General features: G+C 39.0%; 1 protein-coding gene across 1 annotated transcript; it reads left to right on the forward strand.

The window, feature by feature from the left end:
* The first annotated feature begins 96 nt into the window (after positions 1-96).
* On the forward strand, positions 97-19,041 carry NSUN2 (NOP2/Sun RNA methyltransferase 2). The gene is made up of 19 exons (XM_065667666.1): positions 97-203; positions 282-439; positions 552-656; positions 760-865; positions 1,507-1,578; positions 4,161-4,245; positions 5,063-5,255; positions 5,642-5,716; positions 6,834-6,964; positions 9,436-9,509; positions 11,119-11,249; positions 12,475-12,571; positions 13,684-13,859; positions 14,387-14,479; positions 14,855-14,990; positions 16,280-16,360; positions 16,584-16,722; positions 17,748-17,787; positions 18,470-19,041. Exons 1-19 carry the CDS (start codon positions 126-128, stop codon positions 18,873-18,875), a joined length of 2,376 nt encoding a protein of 791 aa, XP_065523738.1. The 5' UTR covers positions 97-125; the 3' UTR covers positions 18,876-19,041.
* Positions 19,042-20,576: the final 1,535 nt, after the last annotated feature.

Below are 20,576 nucleotides of genomic sequence, written 5' to 3' on the forward strand. Positions count from 1 at the left end.
CGCGTGCCGGCGCGAGCGCGAGGCGCGGCCGCCGCGGGAGCCCGGGCGCCCTGTGTGCGGGAGGGGCGGAAGCGGCCGCACCGACGGCGGGGCGCGGGGCGGGGCTCGCGCGGCGCCTGGCCGCCATGGGCCGCCGCGCGCGTGACCGCAGGCGGCAACGGCAGCGGCAGGAGCGGGGCGGTGACGGCGGCGGGGAGCAGGCGGTGAGGGGAGGGGCGGGCCGGGCCGGGCGGGGAGCGGAGCGGCGGCGCTGCCGGGCTGACGGTGCCGGCGTGTTTCAGGGTTGGGCCGGCGGTTACCCCGAGATCGTGAAGGAGAATGAGCTGTTCGAGCGGTACTACCGGGAGCTGGGCATCGTGCCCCACGGAGAGTGGGGAGACTTCATGGCGGCGCTGAGGGAGCCGCTGCCCGCCACGCTGCGCATCACCGGCTACCGCAGGTAGGGGCCAGGCGGGGGGCCTCGGGCTCGGGAGTAGCCGCCGGTTTTACCTGCTGCCTGGGGAAGGCGAGTCCCCGTCCTGCCTCACCCTGCGTGTCTCCCTTCTGTGCAGCCACGCCAGAGAGATTCTCCACTGCTTAAAGGAAAAATACTTCAAGGAGCTGGAGGACCTGGAAGTGGATGGCCAGAAAGTCGAAATACCGCAGTCGCTGAGCTGGTGAGCGGGGTGCAAGCCAAACAGGCATCCTGTGCGATCCCGACACACCGCCTGGCGAATTGGTTTCATTTGCCTTTGCCCTTCTTCTGCCTCTTTGCCCCAGGTACCCAGAAGAGCTAGCCTGGCACACCAACCTCAGCAGAAAAATCTTGCGCAAGTCACCACAGCTAGAGAAGTTTCACCAGTTTCTGGTTAGCGAGACAGAATGTGTAAGTTCTAGATATACCTGGATTTGTTTCTTTTCTCCTGCAAATCCTGAGCTGTGTTTAATTTAACTGTGTTATGAGACATTGAGACTGCACCTTTTCTCTCAGCAGCTGAGTAGCTCAGAAGATTCCCGATTTAATGTTGGTGTTGACAGTGATTCATCTTACAACTGGCACATAACTGCAGTTACAAATATTTCTCTTATGCTAATTGCATTTGGTTTTTGCTTGAGAATGTGAAAATGAGTCCCTGTAAAATAATGAGTTGTTCTTAGAAAACAGGTGTTTAAATTCTGTGAAAAGCATATGTGTATATGTAACAACAGGTTTAGTAACGGATGTTTCTCATTTGTTTGAAGCCAGTTTCTCATCTCTTCTGAGCAGAAATTATATCTATAGATTTAACAAAATTAGAGTAAATATGCAATTATCAGAGACCTCAGTTGGATGAAAAATGTTGATTTTTTTGTTGTTGTTTTACATGCTACCAAAATTCAATCCTGAATTTATAATAGTGTGGTTTAGATTGCTTTATTTTATTTTATAGAGATTAAAAAAAAAGTATTGCAAAAGAAATGTGCTCTCTTGTGTAATAAAAAGGAGGGGGTGCTGATCTTTATTTTTGTTCTTTTTTTCCTTTCAAGGGAAATATCAGTCGACAGGAGGCTGTTAGTATGATCCCACCTCTGCTGCTTAATGTTAGCCCTCATCATAAGGTAACTCTAGAATATGCTGTGTACTGGATTTTTTCCCTAGTAGATAGTTTGATTGCACTACAAATTACAAGAGTGATATCAAGGCTGGTACAAAATTCTGTTATGCAAGAATCAGCTTGATGTCCATCAAACCTCTCTGTGGTTGTGTTAATTTTTAATCTGTTTTTCACAATTTGGTTTTCCCTCACCGCCAGCTTGCTGGACAAATTTGAAGCATGTTTAGGCTTGCTTATTCTTCATAGAATCATAGAATAGTTAGGGTTGGAAAGGACCTCATGATCATCTAGTTCCAACCCCCCTGCCATGGGCAGGGACACCTCACACTAAACCGTCTCACACAAGGCTTCATCCAACCTGGCCTTGAACACCGCCAGGGATGGAGAATTCACAAGTTCCCTGGGCAACCCATTCCAGTGCCTCACCACCCTAACAGGAAAGAATTTCTTCCTTATATCCAATCTAAACTTCCCCTGTTTAAGATTGAACCTGTTACCCTTTGTCCTATCACTACAGTCGCTAGTGAAGAGTCCCTCCCCAGCATCCTTGTAGGCCCCCTCCAGCCACTGGAAGGCTGCTATGAGGTCTCCAGGCAGCCTTCTCTTCTCCAGGCTGAACAGCCCCAACTTTCTCAGCCTGTCTTCATACGGGAGGTGCTCCAGTCCCCTGATCATCCTCGTGGCCCTCCTCTGGACTTGTTCCAACAGTTCCATGTCCTTTTTATGTTGAGGACACCAGAACTGCACACAATACTCCAGGTGAGGTCTCACAAGAGCAGAGTAGAGGGGCAGGATCACCTCCTTCGACTCGCTGGTCACGGTCCTTTTGATGCAGCCCAGGACAGAGTTGGCTTTCTGGGCTGCAATCACACGATGCTGGCTCATGTTCATTTTCTTATCGACCAGCACCCCCAAGTCCTTCTCCACAGGGCCGCTCTGAATCTCTTCTCTGCCCAACCTGTAGCTGTGCCTGGGAGTGCTCCAACCTGGGTGTAGGACCTTGCACTTGTCGTGGTTGAACTTCATAAGGTTGGCATCAGCCCACCTCACAAGCGTGTCGAGGTCCCTCTGGATGGCATTCCTTCCCTCCGGCTTATCAGCCAAACCACACAGCTTGGTGTCATCGGCAAACTTGCTGAGGGCGCACTCAATCCCACTGTCCATGTCAGCGACAAAGATGTTGACCAAGACCGGTCCCAACACTGATCCCTGAGGGACACCACTCGTCACTGGTCTCCAGCTGGACACTGAGCCTTTGACCACAACTCTGCATGCAGCCATCCAGCCAGTTCTTTATCCACCGAGTGGTCCATCCATCAAATTGATGTCTCTCCAATTTAGAGACAAGGATGTCGTGTGGGACAGTGTTGAACGCTTTGCACAAGTCCAGGTAGATGACATCAACTGCTCTACCCCTGTCCATCAGTTCTGTAGCCCCACCATAGAAGGCCACCAAATTGGTCAGGCAGGATTTCCCCTTAGTGAAGCCATGCTGGCTGTCACCAAGCACCTTGTTGTTTTTCATGTGCCTTCCAGGAGAAGGTGTTCTTGATTATTTTGTGCATTGTCTGCAAAAGCGGAAACTGGCAGTGTTACAACTGTTACTTTGAATGGCTGGTATGACAGTGTCTTGCTGAGTGTTCTTCATGATGCATTAATCAGTGCTTATCACACGCTGCCTGAAGCTTTGCATAAATGCTCTTTGCATCTCTCTGGGGTCTGTCATCCAGGTTAGTCTTGTTCATGGCAGGAGCTTGTGTGGGGACTAGAGCAGATCCATCCCTGTCTTTTATCCTGTTGTGCAATTTCAGCTAACATTTCTGGAGCTAAAGGTCCAGAAGATAGTCATATGTTTATGTAACTGGGCAAGAAGAAAGACTCTAAGCTTCCTTACTTAAGAAAGCAGTGTTAGGTGTCAAATGGTTTGCTGTGAAAGTGACTGTATGAATGACTCAATCGCAAGTCAAGTTTGTGGTGAGCCAGGAGTGAGAAATAATGCTAGAAATCAGGTGCTGGTATCTGTGCTGTTCTGTTCTGCTGCTGAGGACAGTTCAGATAATTTCCAAGTGCTTTTTCTAGGGTATTAGAAACAAACAGTTTGTACTTCCCTGATTTTTTTGGCATTAAAATGCAAATGTGTGGGGAGAGATAGCACTTAAGTTTTATGAAATCTGGATAATTAACTGGGTCGATTAGTTTACTGATAGTTAAAGAAAAATACTACTTGCTCTTTAGTGTAACTTTGCTTTTAATGTATGTGTGTATGTAAAGTTCCAGTTCAGCTGAAATTGTTTGTGAGCTGATAAAAGGACTGTATTCCCCCATCTATATTCATATTTCTCTTTCCAATCTTTCTTTTTCAGCTAGTGTATTTGTTCCCTAGAAACTAAAGTCCTTTTTACATATTAGACCCTCAGAGATAAAGCATACAAAAACCAGAACTTTATGTTTTCGTAAATTGGTCTTCAGAACAATTACAATTCTGCAAATGCAAAAATACTTAATTTCAACAAGAACACATAGTAAATTTCTCAGACTTAAAAACCATGTAAAGGTAGGACTTGTTTAATTTTCTACTGTTTGTAGATTCTAGATATGTGTGCTGCACCTGGATCTAAGACTGCCCAACTGATTGAAATGCTACATGCAGACATGAATGATCCTTTTCCCAGTAAGTATGGAAAAACTACCAAAAACTTTTGTGACTTTGAATTTTTGCTTTTTCTTGTAAAAGATTGTTATAATTATCACAGATAAGTAACTGCACTTAACTACATTTTGAATCCCCAGTGTGTTGGAATGATACAAGATGGGAACTACCCCCACCTTTGCCTTGACACTTTGTGGGCTTCCTTGGCTAGAAGAGAGAGAGAGAGAGATTACATACAGATGTAGGTAGATATCTTCACAGTTCAGACTACAGTAGATCTGCTTAGCACTTAATTTTTTATATATATAAGGTTTACCTAGTAGGTGGTGGCCCATAAGCCCTTGTGTTTTAGTCGTATCCTGCAAATGCTGGATTGAGGAGCTTTAGCTTTAGAATGGTCATTATATTTATCTTGTTTATTTCTTTTTAAGCTTCAGAATCTTTACTTTCAGTCAGACGCTCACAGAAAATACTGCCCATGGAAATTGTGAAGTTGTGGGGAGCAGATTCTTTCTGAATTCTTCTGGAAATCTGACTTACAGAGATTGTCTTCTGTGGCAGTGGAGTTTCTTTCTGTTACAGAGGTTTTACTTTGAGAAGTTACTTACTGTGGCTGCATGGAATCTAGAACTATTGAGACTGTATTTGACACATGAGTTAAACCTCAGCATACTTAACGTTATTTTATGTTCAGTAAGGGGTCCTCTATTCATAAGTAGTCTTTTGAATAAAAGTGTTTAGTGAAAGGCTTATCCAACTTTGAAGATAAAGCAGTAAACTATGTAAAATTACTTAGCTGTTGAATAGTAAAGCATCGTCCCAATATTTTTGTTTCCAGAGGGTTTTGTAATTGCTAATGATGTCGACAACAAGCGCTGCTATTTGCTGGTTCATCAGGCTAAGCGGTTAAACAGTCCGTGCATCATGGTGGTAAATCATGATGCCTCCAGCATTCCTAATCTACAAATAGATGTTGATGGAAGAAAAGAGGTCCTCTTCTATGACAGGATTTTATGTGACGTCCCCTGCAGGTATCTTGCATGCAGTCTTCAGTGTGCAGATTTTAATGCACTAAGTGCAGTGCTACAATTTTTGTCTTACTGAGTTATGCTTTTTGAGTTGTGAATTATGATTTATAGTAACTTCCAAAGCAGGTGAATGCCTTAAACTGTCTTAGGTAAGAAGATACCAAATCAAGGTGAACATTTTTCATTCTAAGTGGTACTTAAGTTTGCACCAATTTTGAACTTGGGCTCAGGATTCTGAAATACAAAGATAGTATTGAAGCAAACAGTATGGCAGAGGAGGACTAGTTAGTGTGGGAGAGGGATTGTTAGTACTTTGCTGCTATAAATGACTTTGATATGAAATAAGTTTCACCCACAAACAATACAAATCTGTTTGACCTCTGTTACAGTGGAGATGGAACTATGAGGAAAAACATTGATGTATGGAAGAAGTGGACAACACAAAACAGTTTACAGCTCCATGGGTAAAAATGCTTATTACACATCTGCACTTTCATTTCTCTCTGCTCCTTTTCCCGTTAACATCTGCATGCATTCATATGTTAATATATAACAAAGCAGAAACTGAGAAGAGTCACTTTTCTCTCAGATCAAGAGCTGGTGTACCATTCAGAGTAAGTGTAGTGTTTCAGATATGAGATGTGAATCTAAATTGCTTGTATTCTTAAGCATATCTGACATACCAACATTCATTGAACTAATTTAGACAAGGTAGCTAATGAAAGGGGGAACAAATAATTTGGTTGGGATTCTTAGTGTTTAGGCAGGTAAAATACTGTTGGAAAATACAGCAACTTGCAAGATTTAATAGAAATGTTTTAAAGTCTTAAGAATATTAGAGATGATACATACACGGTTTCAGTTACCTGAGGCTGGTTTATGTTAAATGATGGTGAATGAGTACTTAGCCTAGTGCAGGCACGTGGTAAAAAAGCAGTAATTTAAACACAGATGGAAAAGCTTAGAACTTTTTACTGTGCCTTTGTAACAAGTTGGGAATGCTGTCAGTTACTGTGACTCAGCTGACCTGTGGTGTTACTGCTAGATAACTCATAATTGCAGGTTCTGTTTTAGTTGTCAGTATGCAAGTAGGTTATAAGCTCATTGTCTGGCTCAGTGATACTTTTCTCAGAAAGCCAGTACTAGCTAAGCTGTGTTGTCCATAATATTTGTAATAGATTGCTTCTCATTTTAACTGTAGATTTCTGAGAAGGAGAGCCAGGTTTTGAGGGGTTATTTTTCTAGTATGGAATACTTTATAATAAACTTAATGGGACACTAGAAAGAACAACATACAGAATGTTATGTTAAAAGTTATCATGCGGTAGTGTTAATGTTTGACCTAATTGCGGTTTTAATAGATGTAATTGTGAGTGTGTCTGCAGTATAGGCTGCACTAAGCTGACTTACTTTAAAGCTGACTTTATTTTGTGTACTGGTGACACTTGTGGAGATTGGTAAGTGCTGATTTAGCCCATGGAGCATTATGTGCCTGCGGTATAGCTTCACATGTAAGAAACTTGATGACAAATATTTCTGGTTCCTGAATGATACCTGGCTAGATCAAGAGTGTTCTGTTAGATTGCAGTTAAGGATTGCAACCCGTGGTGTTGAACAGCTGGCAGAAGGCGGGAGAATGGTGTATTCCACGTGTTCGTTGAACCCCATTGAAAATGAAGCTGTGATCGCATCTCTGCTGGAAAAGAGCCAAGGTGAGAATTCCTAAGGTGGGGAAATCTTTTCCTGAGCCCAAAACACAGTATGTGTATGAAACTACTAGTAATAAGCTTAGTGTAGGTAATGTGCTCCCAGTATGCAAAACTGCAGCAATTTTTTGGTACCTGTAGGATTTTGCCAGTGTCGATATGAGCAGTCATCTTAAATCAGGTGCAAATATAAAACCTGAGCAAGTTGTGTTAGTAATACACAAAAGACTTCTACAGATCAGTGGAATTTGGTCTGTTTTGTGTAGTGTTTTCTTTGTGCCAGTCACTATTCTGGCCACCAATTACATGTGAAATTTCATTGTCTCAGAAACAGCAGTTTAGCTAAAATGCCTGGAGATAATTAGGAATTGACTATTCATAATTTCCAGTCAAAGGACATTTTTATTTAGAGGTAATTTTTTTGGTAGGTGAGTGGGAGAACAACATGTTCTACAACATAGACGTGTTTCAAGTAAATTACAGTATGCTTGGCTTATTGAAGGCTGGAGTACACCAGAGTTAAGTTAAAAGGTTATTGGAAAGCAATAAGGACTAATTTGGGTAGGAGCATAGAGCAGTATGGATGTTAATGAGGCCAACAATTGCAGCATCTTGGGCAAATTCAGTACTTGAAAATAAGGTTCTTGACCGGCTATTATGGCATTTGGATCTTGTCTCTGCCCAGTGGAGGTATTCTGAAGCTTACTTGGAGGCTATGATGTGTCCCAGTGAGTGAATGTTATCCTTGGGGCTTGAATGTAGATGTAGTGAAAGAAGGATGAAGTAGCACAGTAGTCTGCAGGGGGCATTGAACCTCAAGTATTTGCTCAGGTCAGTCTAGAAGGTTTGTTGGTTCTTGGGTGTTAACTTAATCCTAGCACTGTGTTACATGGCTACTTGTAGAGCAGATCAGAGATTGCTTTCCCCTTAGGGCTGGAATAAGAAAAAGGCACTTTCGTACCGTGTTTCTCTCCTGAGAATTGTAGTATTTCTGACAAACTGTTTAGTGCCTGCTCAGTCTGATGTAGTCTTGAGGTATCAGTTGAAGTCATGCTGTAGGTAGGCAGGAATATTTAAAGGACAAATGCAAACATCAGGTTTAATCAGATCTGAAATGTCTTTTTTGGAATTCATCCATAAATTCATGTACCAGTCATTTATTTAAGACCTGCTTAAAGTGTCACTGTAAGAGTAAATGGTTAGTCATTTAGAACAGGTTGTTAAATTGTGTACAACATGAGGAAAAGCCTACCTAGCTCTTAGAATTCAGAATCACAAAAAAGAAATTTTCAGGTTATTCTTCTTTAGAGAGATCACCTATTTAAACAGTAAATTTTTCTACCATTCTTTCTGGAGTTGGGGCAGCTTTAAGTTCTTATCCAGTAGAGGAAGTTATACTCTGTTGTGTCATTTGTAGATGTATTTATTTTATATGTATTGGTAGCATGACGTATTTATATGTTATTTGTAGCATTATATATTCTAGGCACATTGCCTTTTGTTGTGGAATCATAGGATTGTTTGGTTTGGAAGGGACTTTAAGGATCATCCAGTTCCAGCCCCCCTGCCATGGGCATGGACACCTTCCACTAGACCAGGTTGCTCAAAGCCCCATCCAACCTGGCCTTGGACACTGACAGGGATGAGGCAGGCACAGCTTCTCTGGGCAACCTGTGCCAGTGCCTCACCACCCTCACAGTAAAGAATTTCTTCCTTATATCTAATCTAAATCTACCTTCTTTCAGCTTAAAGCCATTGTCACTTGTCCTGTCCCTACACACCCTCGTAGAAAGTCCCTATCTGGCTTCCTTATAGCCCCCTTTTAGGTACTGGATAGCTGCTATAAGGTCTCCCTTGGGGCTTCTCCAGGCTGTGCAACCCCAGCTCTCTCAGGCTGTCTTCATGGGAGAGGTGCACCAGCCCTCTGATCATCTTCATGGTGCTCCTCTGGAACTGTTTAAGCAGGTCCATGTACCTTACTGTTACAGTTTGAAATTTTCCTTTCCATTTAAAAAATAATAAATTCTTTTTCCTCTCACACTGGAATAAATTAAGATTTTAAGTCCATAAAATGAGACTCTGTCAAGCATTTTAAAAGGCTTAGTCATCCCAAAGAGTACCTTTCTGAGAAATACTGAGTAAATGAGGATAAAAACTTCTATGACTGCATTGCCTGGAGCACTGATGTTTATGATACGGGTTGTACAGTAGTGCTGTATGCAGCTGCTGCAAAAAATACCAGTATGTTTTGGTTAATTTATAGTTTGCAAACATACGGAGTTATTACAAACAGTTCTTGCCATCTATCTTGTTAATTTACATGGCAGTGCTTTTGTGATATTTTTTTCCTTGAAAGTTTTAAAAAGCAATGGTCTTAAAATGGTCTTTAAACTTGACAGAAAACTGTCTTTATAAAAGTTAGTTAGGAACACAACTCTCAAATCTGTTCTAAAGAACGTGTATATTCTTGATTTCAGGTGCCTTAGAACTTGCTGATGTCTCTTCTGAGTTACCAGGTTTGAAGAGGATGCCAGGAGTTACAAAATGGAAGGTACTGAACCTCATACTTCTGTGAAGTTCTTGGTCTGTGGTAGAGTTAAATTAGGGAGATATTGAAGTTTAACATTTCAAAACATAAGATTGAGCTGAAGTAATGGTAGTAATTTGCTGTTTAGAGTTTTAGACAATATAGCATTATAGGGGAGATGGCTAAAAAGCTTTCTCTTTGTAAGTTCTTATCTCCTCATTTGCTGTCATCTTTTTCCTCTAGCTTTCTTTGCTGTCTCCTGTATTTTATAGAATTCCCTTTTCTAATGTGTGCGTGTGGCCTGTAGGTGGCAACATAATTTCATCCACTTTTAAGTTACCCCTCCAACCTGTGTTAGATTTTACAGTTCTTTAGCTGGTCCATTTGAATCATTTGGAAGTAAAAGCTGTTAAACCCTTTCTGGAAGTCAGCAATAAAATCTGCAGGGCTGTGAGTAATCCTAGAATGTTAGTGGAATTATATATTCTGTTCCACAACTTCCATGGTTTCAGTTCTGGAAGCACACTGGCAGGGAGGAGCAAAACCCCCCAGAGCTGCTTCAGCTTCGTGATAAGAGTATAATCCAGAAGAGTAGAAGGTTTTCCTGGTAGTAGGAAAAGAAGCTCTGATGAACTTCTAATTATGAGCATGTGCCTTTGTGACCCCATTGGTGGCTCTGTCTTCTCTCACCATTTCACCAGTCTCTTTCAATGGTAGTTTGCAGGTTTATGCCTGTCCACAAGATGTATGGAATAAAGATTTGGTCATGTTCTGCAGTTGGAAATTCAGCCTAGAAACTAGCTGGTTTCTTTCTTCTGAAAGTTCTGAAAAATTGAATTTCATGCTTGTAACTGAAGGATAAATGTAAAATGCATAACTGGCTTATGATTTTAATTTTACTATATTTTTACTGCATAGAGCTACTATATATATATATAAAGATCCCTAAGAGTATATCTTATTCCCTATAATATTATATTATATAATTAATCTTAGAGTGCAGTTATAGGTATGTTCTGAATCCTGATTGAAAATACAAGCACTACAAAATTCATGGTTCTTCAGTAACTTCCCTTGAAAACATCTTTATCATGACCTATATGTACTGTGGCAGCGGTTCCATGCTTACCAAGCTTTTGTGTTGCATTCTTGGATCTTCCTTAGGTAATGAAATTGGGATTCCTTGTTTCTAAACCCTTATTAAGCTGCAGTATCGTCTTTGTATATTGCACAGAAGCTGCCTATAGCAGAATGTTTCACAGCCAGTTGTATGGCAAAAAAGTAGTGATGTCTTAACTAATCTTCTTACATATTCTACTACTGCTCTTCCTTTGGATTTTGGCAGTCTGTATGTTGTAGCAAGTTACCAGAGATTACTGGATTTTATTCTGCACAAGTCTGTACTTGATTACACACTTTTTGAAGCATACAAGAAGCTAAGAGGTGCAGCTGGCAAGAATCTCATGCACACATACAGTGCACAAAGAAACAATATACTTTAAAGAACTTAATTTACTATACCAGAAATAACTTCCTTTTTTAGCATCTGAATCTTGGTTTGAAAGTGTTTTAATTAAAACTTGTAAAATGGTGATGTGTATTCTTCACAGTATTTATATTTACTCCTTTGAAGGTAATGCTGAAAGATGGACAGTGGCTTGAAGAGTGGAAAGATGTGCCTTCAAATAGACAAACACAAATACGTCCCACTATGTTTCCTGTAAAAGATGAAGAGAAGCTGAAGGCAATGAATCTAGAGCGTTGGTAAGTTTTCCCAGAGTAGATTTTATTAGGTTTTGATGTTTATTTTGTGTGGTGGTGGGCAAATTATCATTAGGTCAAATTAGGAATGTGCTTGTATAGGTCTTAGGATATTTTAATTGTTTTATGTGGAATGATTCAGAGAAAACTCCAGGAACAAACTTACCAACAAAGTTTTCAAGCTGACAAGCTGGTATTCTTTATTGTGGCGCCAGGAGACACGGGGGATGGCTCCTCCTAATGTGTGTCCCTGTGTTGCTACACAAGCCGTCCTTATATAGTCCCTGGGCATACATACATTACATCATTCTCCAGAAAGTTCCCCGCATGCGGACAGAATTGTGGTGGTGGTCTCTGAGGGTCGTTTACTTCTTCCAACAGTCTTCATCACTTCTGGCAGCCTTTGGAGCACACGCAGTAGATGCTCATACCAGTTTAATTGGTTCGTTAGCACCAGAGACATAATCCTCCTATCCTCCTACTTATCAGTTAGTTTAACTGTAGCCCATCCTGGACACCTGCCATTCCCAGATACTCCTTATCCCTGTGTCCTGTTCTTCTAGACTGTTTTTCTTAAAACTATGTCAACTGTAGCGATTTATCTTGTACAAGAATTCTCAGTGTGTTCTCTGCACTCTATTTTTTCTATGTATCATGCACCTCAGTAATTTTCTATTGCTACTGTTACAAAGCCATCAAACTTAACATTACTTAAAACTGATTCTAAAGGTTTATATATTCCATTTTGTAATTTTGTGCCCCCCTTGTCTCAGTAATGACCGTACACAATATTTGAATTCCAGTGAACTGAGAGAAATTATTGGAAGTTGCTTACAAGGAATAAGTACTCACAAAAACAGGCCAAATTCTTTGCATCCAGTAGAGATGCATAGCCTAAATTGCTGGAAAAGTGTAAAAACGTAAACATTTTAAAAGTGTGACTTACTTGTTATTAATTACTTTCTGTAACTGTTCTAAAAGTAAATTACAGAAATGAGACATTAAAACTCAGAATAGTGAATAGTGAAGTGAATGCATTGCACTTGTGTAAGTTGTTTTGCCAGGACGCTCTACTTTAGATCATGTTTCTAGCTTGATAAATTAAATCTGCACAATCCTACTGGGAATACTTAGTTTACCCTGAAAGTAAATATAAATGTGATGCTTCTAGTACTGTGAAACCCTGAATGCTGCTGATGAATACATTGCAACATTTTTTTTTCTCTAGTCTTAGGATATTGCCACATCATCAGAACACAGGAGGTTTCTTTGTGGCTGTGTTAATTAAAAAATCACCAATGCCATGGAATAAACGCCAGCCTAAGGTAAGTTCTTTTAAAGGAGCTAAAATGTTAACTTTTAATAACGTTTCTGGATTATTTTTGGAAAGCTTATATGATAGAAAATATACTACAACTGTTTTGTATCTGCCTTTCAGTCATAGCTCAGATTGTCAATTAAAAATAAATTCCTAAATCCCTTAAGAACTAAAAAAAAAGAAGAATCTAAAAAAAAAGGGGGGGAGGGATTTTGAAATCATAGTAAAATAGCAAGGTAAAACTTGAACCTAAAGCTAAGGTTTTGAAAGAATTACAGAAGCAGATCAGATTGGGCCGCTAGAGCTGTCACTTCTTTCAGCTGTGTGTGGTCCTTCTGCTGAAGGCTTTTTTCTGCTGTGTTGTAAGCAAATTCTGATTTCAGTTTATCTTACTCTGGGCTGGTTGCTCAGGAGTGATTCACCAACATTAGTCTAGCAGCTCAGCAGCCAGGGAATGGATATAAACCTGTTAGGAGCAGCAGCAGCTTCAGCCACCTGACTTTAATCCGTTTGTTGTCAATTATCTTTAAAATCCTGTCAACAGGATTTTAAGTTGACATGATTTATTTGATCTCTTACGTTGCTGATATCTTTGAGAAAAACTTCTTGTGGGTACCCTTTTTAGCTGTTTCTGTTTATTTGATTTGCATCATTAGAACACCGTATGAGTCAAGTGTATGTGGCAGTAAGGAAGAAGCATTTATTCAGAAGCGAGCATCATCCAAACAGTTTATGCTGTTCTAAGTTTAATGTTGTAGCACTCTTACAGAAAGTGTGCAGCAGCAAGATGGGTGAGTCATTTTGAGTGCTAGGAGGAAAGCAGGAGATCCTGACTTAAAATAGTCTTCTCTTTGAGTGCTTGAGCACGATTTTGTAAATGGTACAAAAATAGCTTTCCTGAACAGTTAATAAGAAGTTGTCTGGATCAGTACTAGAGGTAAATGCAACTTGTAATGGTATCTTCATTTAGTAATCAGATTAACTCCCTAAATGGATCTGCTTAAGCCCTTACATACAAATTGATAAGCATTAAGTACGTGCAAAGAGAGAATACAGGTACCTCTTATTACAGCTTAGACGCTATTTTTGCTTTGTTGAAAATACTGTAATTTGAAATAGGTTCATCAGAAATTACCAGAAAGAACAGGAGATGCTGAAGTGACAGCAGCCAATTCAGATAATGGTTCTGAACGTATTACTGAAGAACCAACACTTGATGAAAATGAAGAGTCTAAGAAAAAGCAAGAATTGCAGAATTCAGACACTGAACAAAGCAAAAAGGAAGGAGTATGTGGGTAAGAGGCCATGTCTGAGTATTTGTCCTGTGACAGATTCATAATTGCTGAGCATTCTATAGTTCTTTTGTTACTGGACTCATTTAGAAGTCGATCAAGAAGAATAAATTAATTTGATCAGTTGTCCTCTATTTCCACATTTTCTGTTTTGTATTTCAGCAAGTTAGGAAAATAACTACTTTTCTTGCTAGCATTTGTAAAGTCTGTTAGTCTTTTTTCTCTGTTAAGGAAAAAAAACTTTCAGAAGTTAACCTTTGGAAGATCTTTGCTGTCTTCACAATTACTCCCTCAGAAATTTCTATTTACTATTTCTACGGTTTCTATTCTCAAGCATTGCTTTCACTTCTTAAAATGAGAAAGTTAAATTGTGGGTAGTGTTTTCTTAATAAAGCGCAGGAAAATGTCAGTATTCTGTTTGGTATATTATCATTACCATATGACAGATGTTGACTAAATGAACTGAATATACTGAGTTTAAACCGGGTACTTTTATTAAAATTGAAACTGCAGTGGCATTTTCTTTTCAGACCACCACCATCTAAAAAAATGAAGTTGTTTGGTTTTAAAGAAGACCCTTTTGTGTTTCTCCCTGAAGATGATCCATTGTTCCTTCCTATCCAGTAAGAAAAAAATGTTTCTGTTTTGGCTGTAAGATTTCTAGTAGTTTAAGAATATCAGTAATTCCCTTCGTCACAAAAGATGGGTCCAGCTAGGCGTACATAAAACTTTTCCCTGACTTTGTACCAGGTGCCCCTCTCTTCAACACTTAAAACTCTTATATAAAAATAGCCAACTCTAGTTTGCACTGGAAATTTTCAAGTGTATCTTCATGTCTGTGACAGCTTGTCTTTTCTGATGTCATGCATCTTAGAAAGTCTAGTTCTGGAGCCAGTGTTAAGTGTTTGCAGAGAGAGCTTGAGGAAATGGGCAGACCCATGCATTTTGAGTATGTAATTTCATTGCTTAGTTAATCAGAACAAGTATTATGGCCACAGGAAGTTTTATGCATTGGACCCATCATTTCCCAAGATGAATTTACTAACCCGAACTCAAGAAGGAAAGAAGAGACAGCTGTACATGGTTTCTAAGGAGCTAAGGAATGTGCTTCTGAACAACAGTGAGAAGATGAAGGTACGGTTCATCTCCTCAGGTTTTCACAACAGAGATTATAAACATCAGTGAATGTAACCTTGAACTTTATTGCTGAGCTTTTTGTTTATACAGAAGATTAGCCTTCTGATAGGCCTTGTTTGGGGTGGGTGGTTTTTTTGTATTAATGTTTTCTTCAAGAGATGAAGAGTTGTCTCTGAGAAGTAAATAACAGTCTCCAAGGTTAAAATCGGTATGTTTTTTGGCAGATGCAAGGGAACTTGAGAATAGAGGAAGGGAATCTATAACTACTGTGTGTGTACCAGCGTTTTTGCATGGTCTTCAGTTACTTTCACAAGTTTACATTAAGGCTGTTTTATTTATGAGGCCCTTCATTATAAAAGTATTAAGAGCTTTGAAAACCTACCAGAAATAATGGTTAACTTCAGCTGAATTATTAGCTGGCTGTGTTACATGGGGATATTGTTTAAATAATTTCAACTACTGAACATTTTGGGAAGTTGTTAAGCTGAATGGTAATGCGATAAGTATTTTTTCCGAATTAGAAGGGGAAATTATACATTTATTTTATATATGACTCCCCATAGAAAATGCTTTGCAAATGCTAAAGATTTGTCTTATAACTTGTTGAATAATTTAAGTTAGAATGGGGTTATCTAGTCCAGCTTCTTTCCTGCCCCAAGCAGAGCTAACTTCAAAGCTAGATAAGAGAGTTCAGGGCCTCGTCCAATCAAATCTTGAAGATGTCCAAAGATACTCATTACATCTTTGCAGCAGATCTTTGAGATGGATAAATAATTACACTTCTATCTGATGTACAGGAAGTGGCAACATAATGCACCAGTTCCTTAACATTTTGTCAGTTATGTTAGGTAGTGAGACTCTGGGGTACTGCAAAGGATGTCGTGTCCTAATATGAAGCACTTGTGCTTTTTAAAAATCCTGTCCTTGATTGACCTTCCCAGAATCGCCCAGAAAATTCTTTCTCAAAGTAAAATTAAAATTAGATCTTAATATTTCATTGCCCTCATTTTAAGACTGCCACTTCTTCACAGTGTTCAGGTTTAAACATGAAGAGGAGTAAAAAACGTTTATGTTGAGAAAGAATGGTGATTTGATAGCAGGAATTTCTTTTTCTCTTGAATTAATTTTCACATGAATTTAATTTAGTGTCCAGTGCGAATTGAACATTACAGCAGAATTATTCTTTATTCCTCCTTTTAGTGAAACAGTTGAGAAAAAGTAAAGTTCAGAGTGGTAATTTAGAATTTATACTCCTTAATGATAATCTTTGGCTTTGCCATTTGCAGGTTATTAACACAGGGATAAAAGTCTGGTCTCGCAACAGTGATGGGGAACAGTTTGGATGTGCGTTCAGATTAGCACAAGAGGTAATTTCAGAATGTATCTTCAATGGAGATACTTTCATTTCTCCTAAAGTCTATAGCACAGCTGGCATTAACTTTGTCAGATTAATGACAATTAGCATTTTCAGTATGGTTTAAAATGTGAAAATTGTTTTCTGACATTAGCTAAAGAAAATACTTAGTATAACAATTTTCTTCAGAAAGTAGAGATTGCATTTTGAAATAATTATATTTATTTATTAAACAGGGAATTTATACTCTGTACCCATTTATTCATGCGAGGATTGTAAATGTCTGCATAGAAGATGTTAAAATTCTGCTAACCCAGGAAAATCCATTCTTAAGTAAATTTAGCAGTGAAACACAGAAGAAAGTCAAAGACATGGGTAAGCCTTCTAATCTGTGCTATGACAAAAGGATTGCATATACATATTGTATATATTTATATGTATGTAAAATATATATACACACATATGTATTTTTATATATAGTATAAAATTATATATATATTATATATATGCTTAAAAAACTATGAGAATCCTGCCACATAAACTGCTAAAAATTTTGACCAGATTTATCTTAAATATACTTGGTAATTAAGTAAGTAAGCATTATGGAAACCCAGTGTGCTGCTACAAATTGTAGTCCTTTCTGATCTCAGCCTTTAAGATTTATGAACTCCAGAGAACAGAAGAGTTGCCAAACTTGTGACTTCTGTGGCACAGTGGCATGAGGCAGCATTTAAAATACCTGATGACCAAAGATTTTATATATGCTACTGATATTTATGTGTTAGTGCTCCAGCTGAAACTGTTTGTCATCTGCAATTGTTTATCATGATTATCAAATTTAGTTATTCAGGTTTTTATTTTCTTAAATATGGGGATCAATGTCTAGTTATAGTGAGTTTTTATTTCCTTTGTGCTGGATGCTTGAAGAAATGAAGGCTGGTTTTCTGTCTTTTGTTTATGGTGTTTTATTTCCAAGTCATCGTTGGTCCTTGTACTTCAGTGTTTGATGAGATGAAATGGGAGGAGCAATTGTTCTAAAGTTTGGGCTGGCATACTCTTAATGTTCATTTTACTTAAGTGAAAGTTGCTTCCTAGGTTCACTGAGTAAAGTAATCCACTACGTGGTTGTTTAGTGAAATTTCTTTGTTTGTGTGGCAGTAGGGTTAACAGTTGCTTTTGTAATTATAGAAACACTTTGGTCTGGAGAAAAAGACAAAATAAAAAGAATAAAACTGATACGGTCTTTAGCTCACTGTACTGACATAGATAACAGCTCATGTTTTGTGACTGTCTGAAAACTTGTTTTCTTGAACATTTTCAAATTGCAGTAATTTTAACATTGTACCAAGTAACTCATCTGTTTTGGTTTTGTTCCCCCACCCTCTTCCCTTTCCTTGTAGCAATGGGAAGTATAGTTCTGAAGTATGACCCAGACCCTGCGTAAGTAGATGTGTTGCTTTCCATTTATGCAGTTTTATAACTTAGACAAGAATTCTTCACTCGGCCAAAACAGAAGTGGAGGCATAGAGGGGCTGTGAGGCCAGCAGTAGCATCAGACAGGATACAAAGAATATAACAGGGAAAGAAGCTATCTTGCCTATGTATTCTTAAAACAGCTGTAGGGTTTAGCTTTATAAAGGAGAGCTAGTAGTTCTGCGAGAGGTTCACAGTATCACCGCATGTGATTTGTTACCCTGTGAAGTCCAGTATTTGGAATAGAAAAAGCTAAACTTTTTTGTTCTTTTTTCTTGTAAAAGTAGTATTAGAAGCTCTTGAGAACTTCTAAAATGTAAGCTTTCATCTTGCTGTTGCTTATATTAGTTGCTTATATTAGTTTGAAACCAGAGCCAGAAGATTGTTTTGCCTGTTGCAGAAATTTAATAACATTGAGATTATTTATTTTGCTTGCTTGCTTGGGAACAGCCATGCATTTGTTTAGATACTAAGTTTAGGTATTATAAGTTAAGACAAATTTACTTGTCTTCTGTAAATAGTTATATAATGCATTTAGAGTTAAAGATTACGCACTTACTTATGTACGTGCACACAGGGTATGGCTATAAAGTTAAGTTTTGAAGATTAACTTTCTCACAGTCGACTGAATGTAACTGCTTGTTTGTAGAAAACCTGATGATCTTCAGTGCCCTATACTGCTGTGTGGTTGGCAAGGGAAGACATCACTCCGTGCCTTTGTGCCCAGGAATGAGAGACTTCATTACCTGAGGATGATGGGAGTTGAAGTGTTTAAAGCAAAGAGGAAAGATGACGAATCGGAAAGTAAAACGGAGGAAGAAGTTCAACATAGGCTGGCACAAACAGAGGAAGGAATGGATGTGGAAGACAAAGAACATGATTTAGTCACAAAAATGGAAGCAGAAATAGGTGAAGAATCTTCCCACAGTCCTGTGGAAAACAGTGCTATGGAAGTAGAAAATAAAATCGAGGATTTAGATCAATCTGGTAAAAATGCCAATAGTCATGTAATCCAGGAGAGCAAAGACACAGATAGGAGTAATGTGAAAGATTAGGTTTCTTTCTCTGTTACTTGGCAGCTTCTGTGAGGCGGACATCCAGATTTGTGCTTTTAGCATGGAAGTGTATTTTAAAATTTCATTTGGAATGGGATGTTCCTCTTTTAAAGTTCCACCTATTTTATTTTTTAAGTGAATACTATATAAAGCTATTTCTTTTCAAGTGTGTCTTCTTTTTACCATTTTAAGCTCTCTGTTACTGTTGGGTTTCTGTGTCTGTTGCTGGCAACAGACCATGCACCAGGAAAAGCTAAAGCCCATATTTGAAATGGAATACTGGTATGTACAAACAGACTACCTGTGTAACTGGTCGAGAATTCGTCCAGAAGAAAACACCTTCATTCAAAACACATTAGTTCTGGAGCAACAGTTTTCTCTTAATATTGCTTACTCCATCTACCACCCAGTCTGATGACTACTTACACAGGTTCTTAAATGGGTAAGGGAATCAGTGTCAGTATGCATAAAAATGCATGTGTAGGATAAATAACAGAACCTGGTTAATAAAACCACGCATCTGGAAAAAAAAAATGCAGAACGCAATTTGCCAGAGACTAATGTCTGAAATTCTTCTTCAGAGTGACAAATTGCTTGACAGGCGCAGCTAGTGAATGTTGTTTACTAGATCTTCAGCTATGCTGAGCATGCCTGAGACTTGTACCTTGAAATGTGCCTGTTTTAAAAGTCTGTGACTTTCCCTCAAATCTGCTGCAGTCATCTGTTTCTCCATCATTTCTTCAGGTGCGAGACATCTCTAATTTTTGCAACATACTTGTTTATAGCTGAAATAACAGTTTAAAAAGCCCTGTGGAGGTATAAATATTGTTGTATAGTAAATGTCTAAAAGAGGTTATTTAGGTGCAGAAGGGTAATTTACCTAATCTGACTTTAAAAAAAAATAGTTGGCTACCTCAGAAACTTATAATATAAATTCCATCCTTTGTGGCTTAGTTTCAGCAGTACTCTTTATACTTGTATCAAGTGGACCTGAAAGAAAAGCAACCCATGGTACAAGGTACTGTCCTTCTGTAGGACAATGCCAATCACATGGTGATGCAAATATTTGTGGTGCTTGTCAAACTGAGTTTCACCATGTTTATTTTTACCGATGACGTGCTAATGTGGCTTGGATCCGTTTGCTGTACCTTGCTACAGCACTTTGTGATGCTTGCCCTTGAACTACTTCATCAGAGGGAGTATTCTTGAGGGAGAGATGTAAAAGTGAAATAATGCCATGTCCTCTGATGAGATGCTAGTCTTATGCAGTGAAGACCCATTGACAGGACTCGTTTCCTCTTGAGAGTCTGTAAAATAGGTTAATAAAACATCAGCTCTTGCCCTTGTACTTTGCTAACGTCTGAGTTTGTTCTTTCAATCAGGAGCTACAATTGGACAGGTGCTTTTTTGGCAGCTCCTTAGGCTGAAGAGCATAGGGGAAATTTCTTTTGAATCGAGGTATATGCAGAGTACAATTTCTGACAAGTGTATGAGGAAAAAAATAGTAGCAACTTGAAACTTCAGGCGTGAAACATCATTGCATTTATTCTGGCATTTGAAGTGGAAGACCAGGATCATTTTTAAATCCTCATCACCATCACAGTCTGCAGTACTCAACCCTGAGGATGACTTGATTTTAATCTATCTAATCTTTTTATGCTGTAATGATCTCCATAAATTACTAGAAGGTCAAGTGTTAAA

Source organism: Lathamus discolor, chromosome 2 (assembly GCF_037157495.1).
Source record: "Lathamus discolor isolate bLatDis1 chromosome 2, bLatDis1.hap1, whole genome shotgun sequence".
Classification (NCBI taxonomy): Eukaryota; Metazoa; Chordata; class Aves; order Psittaciformes; family Psittacidae; genus Lathamus; species Lathamus discolor.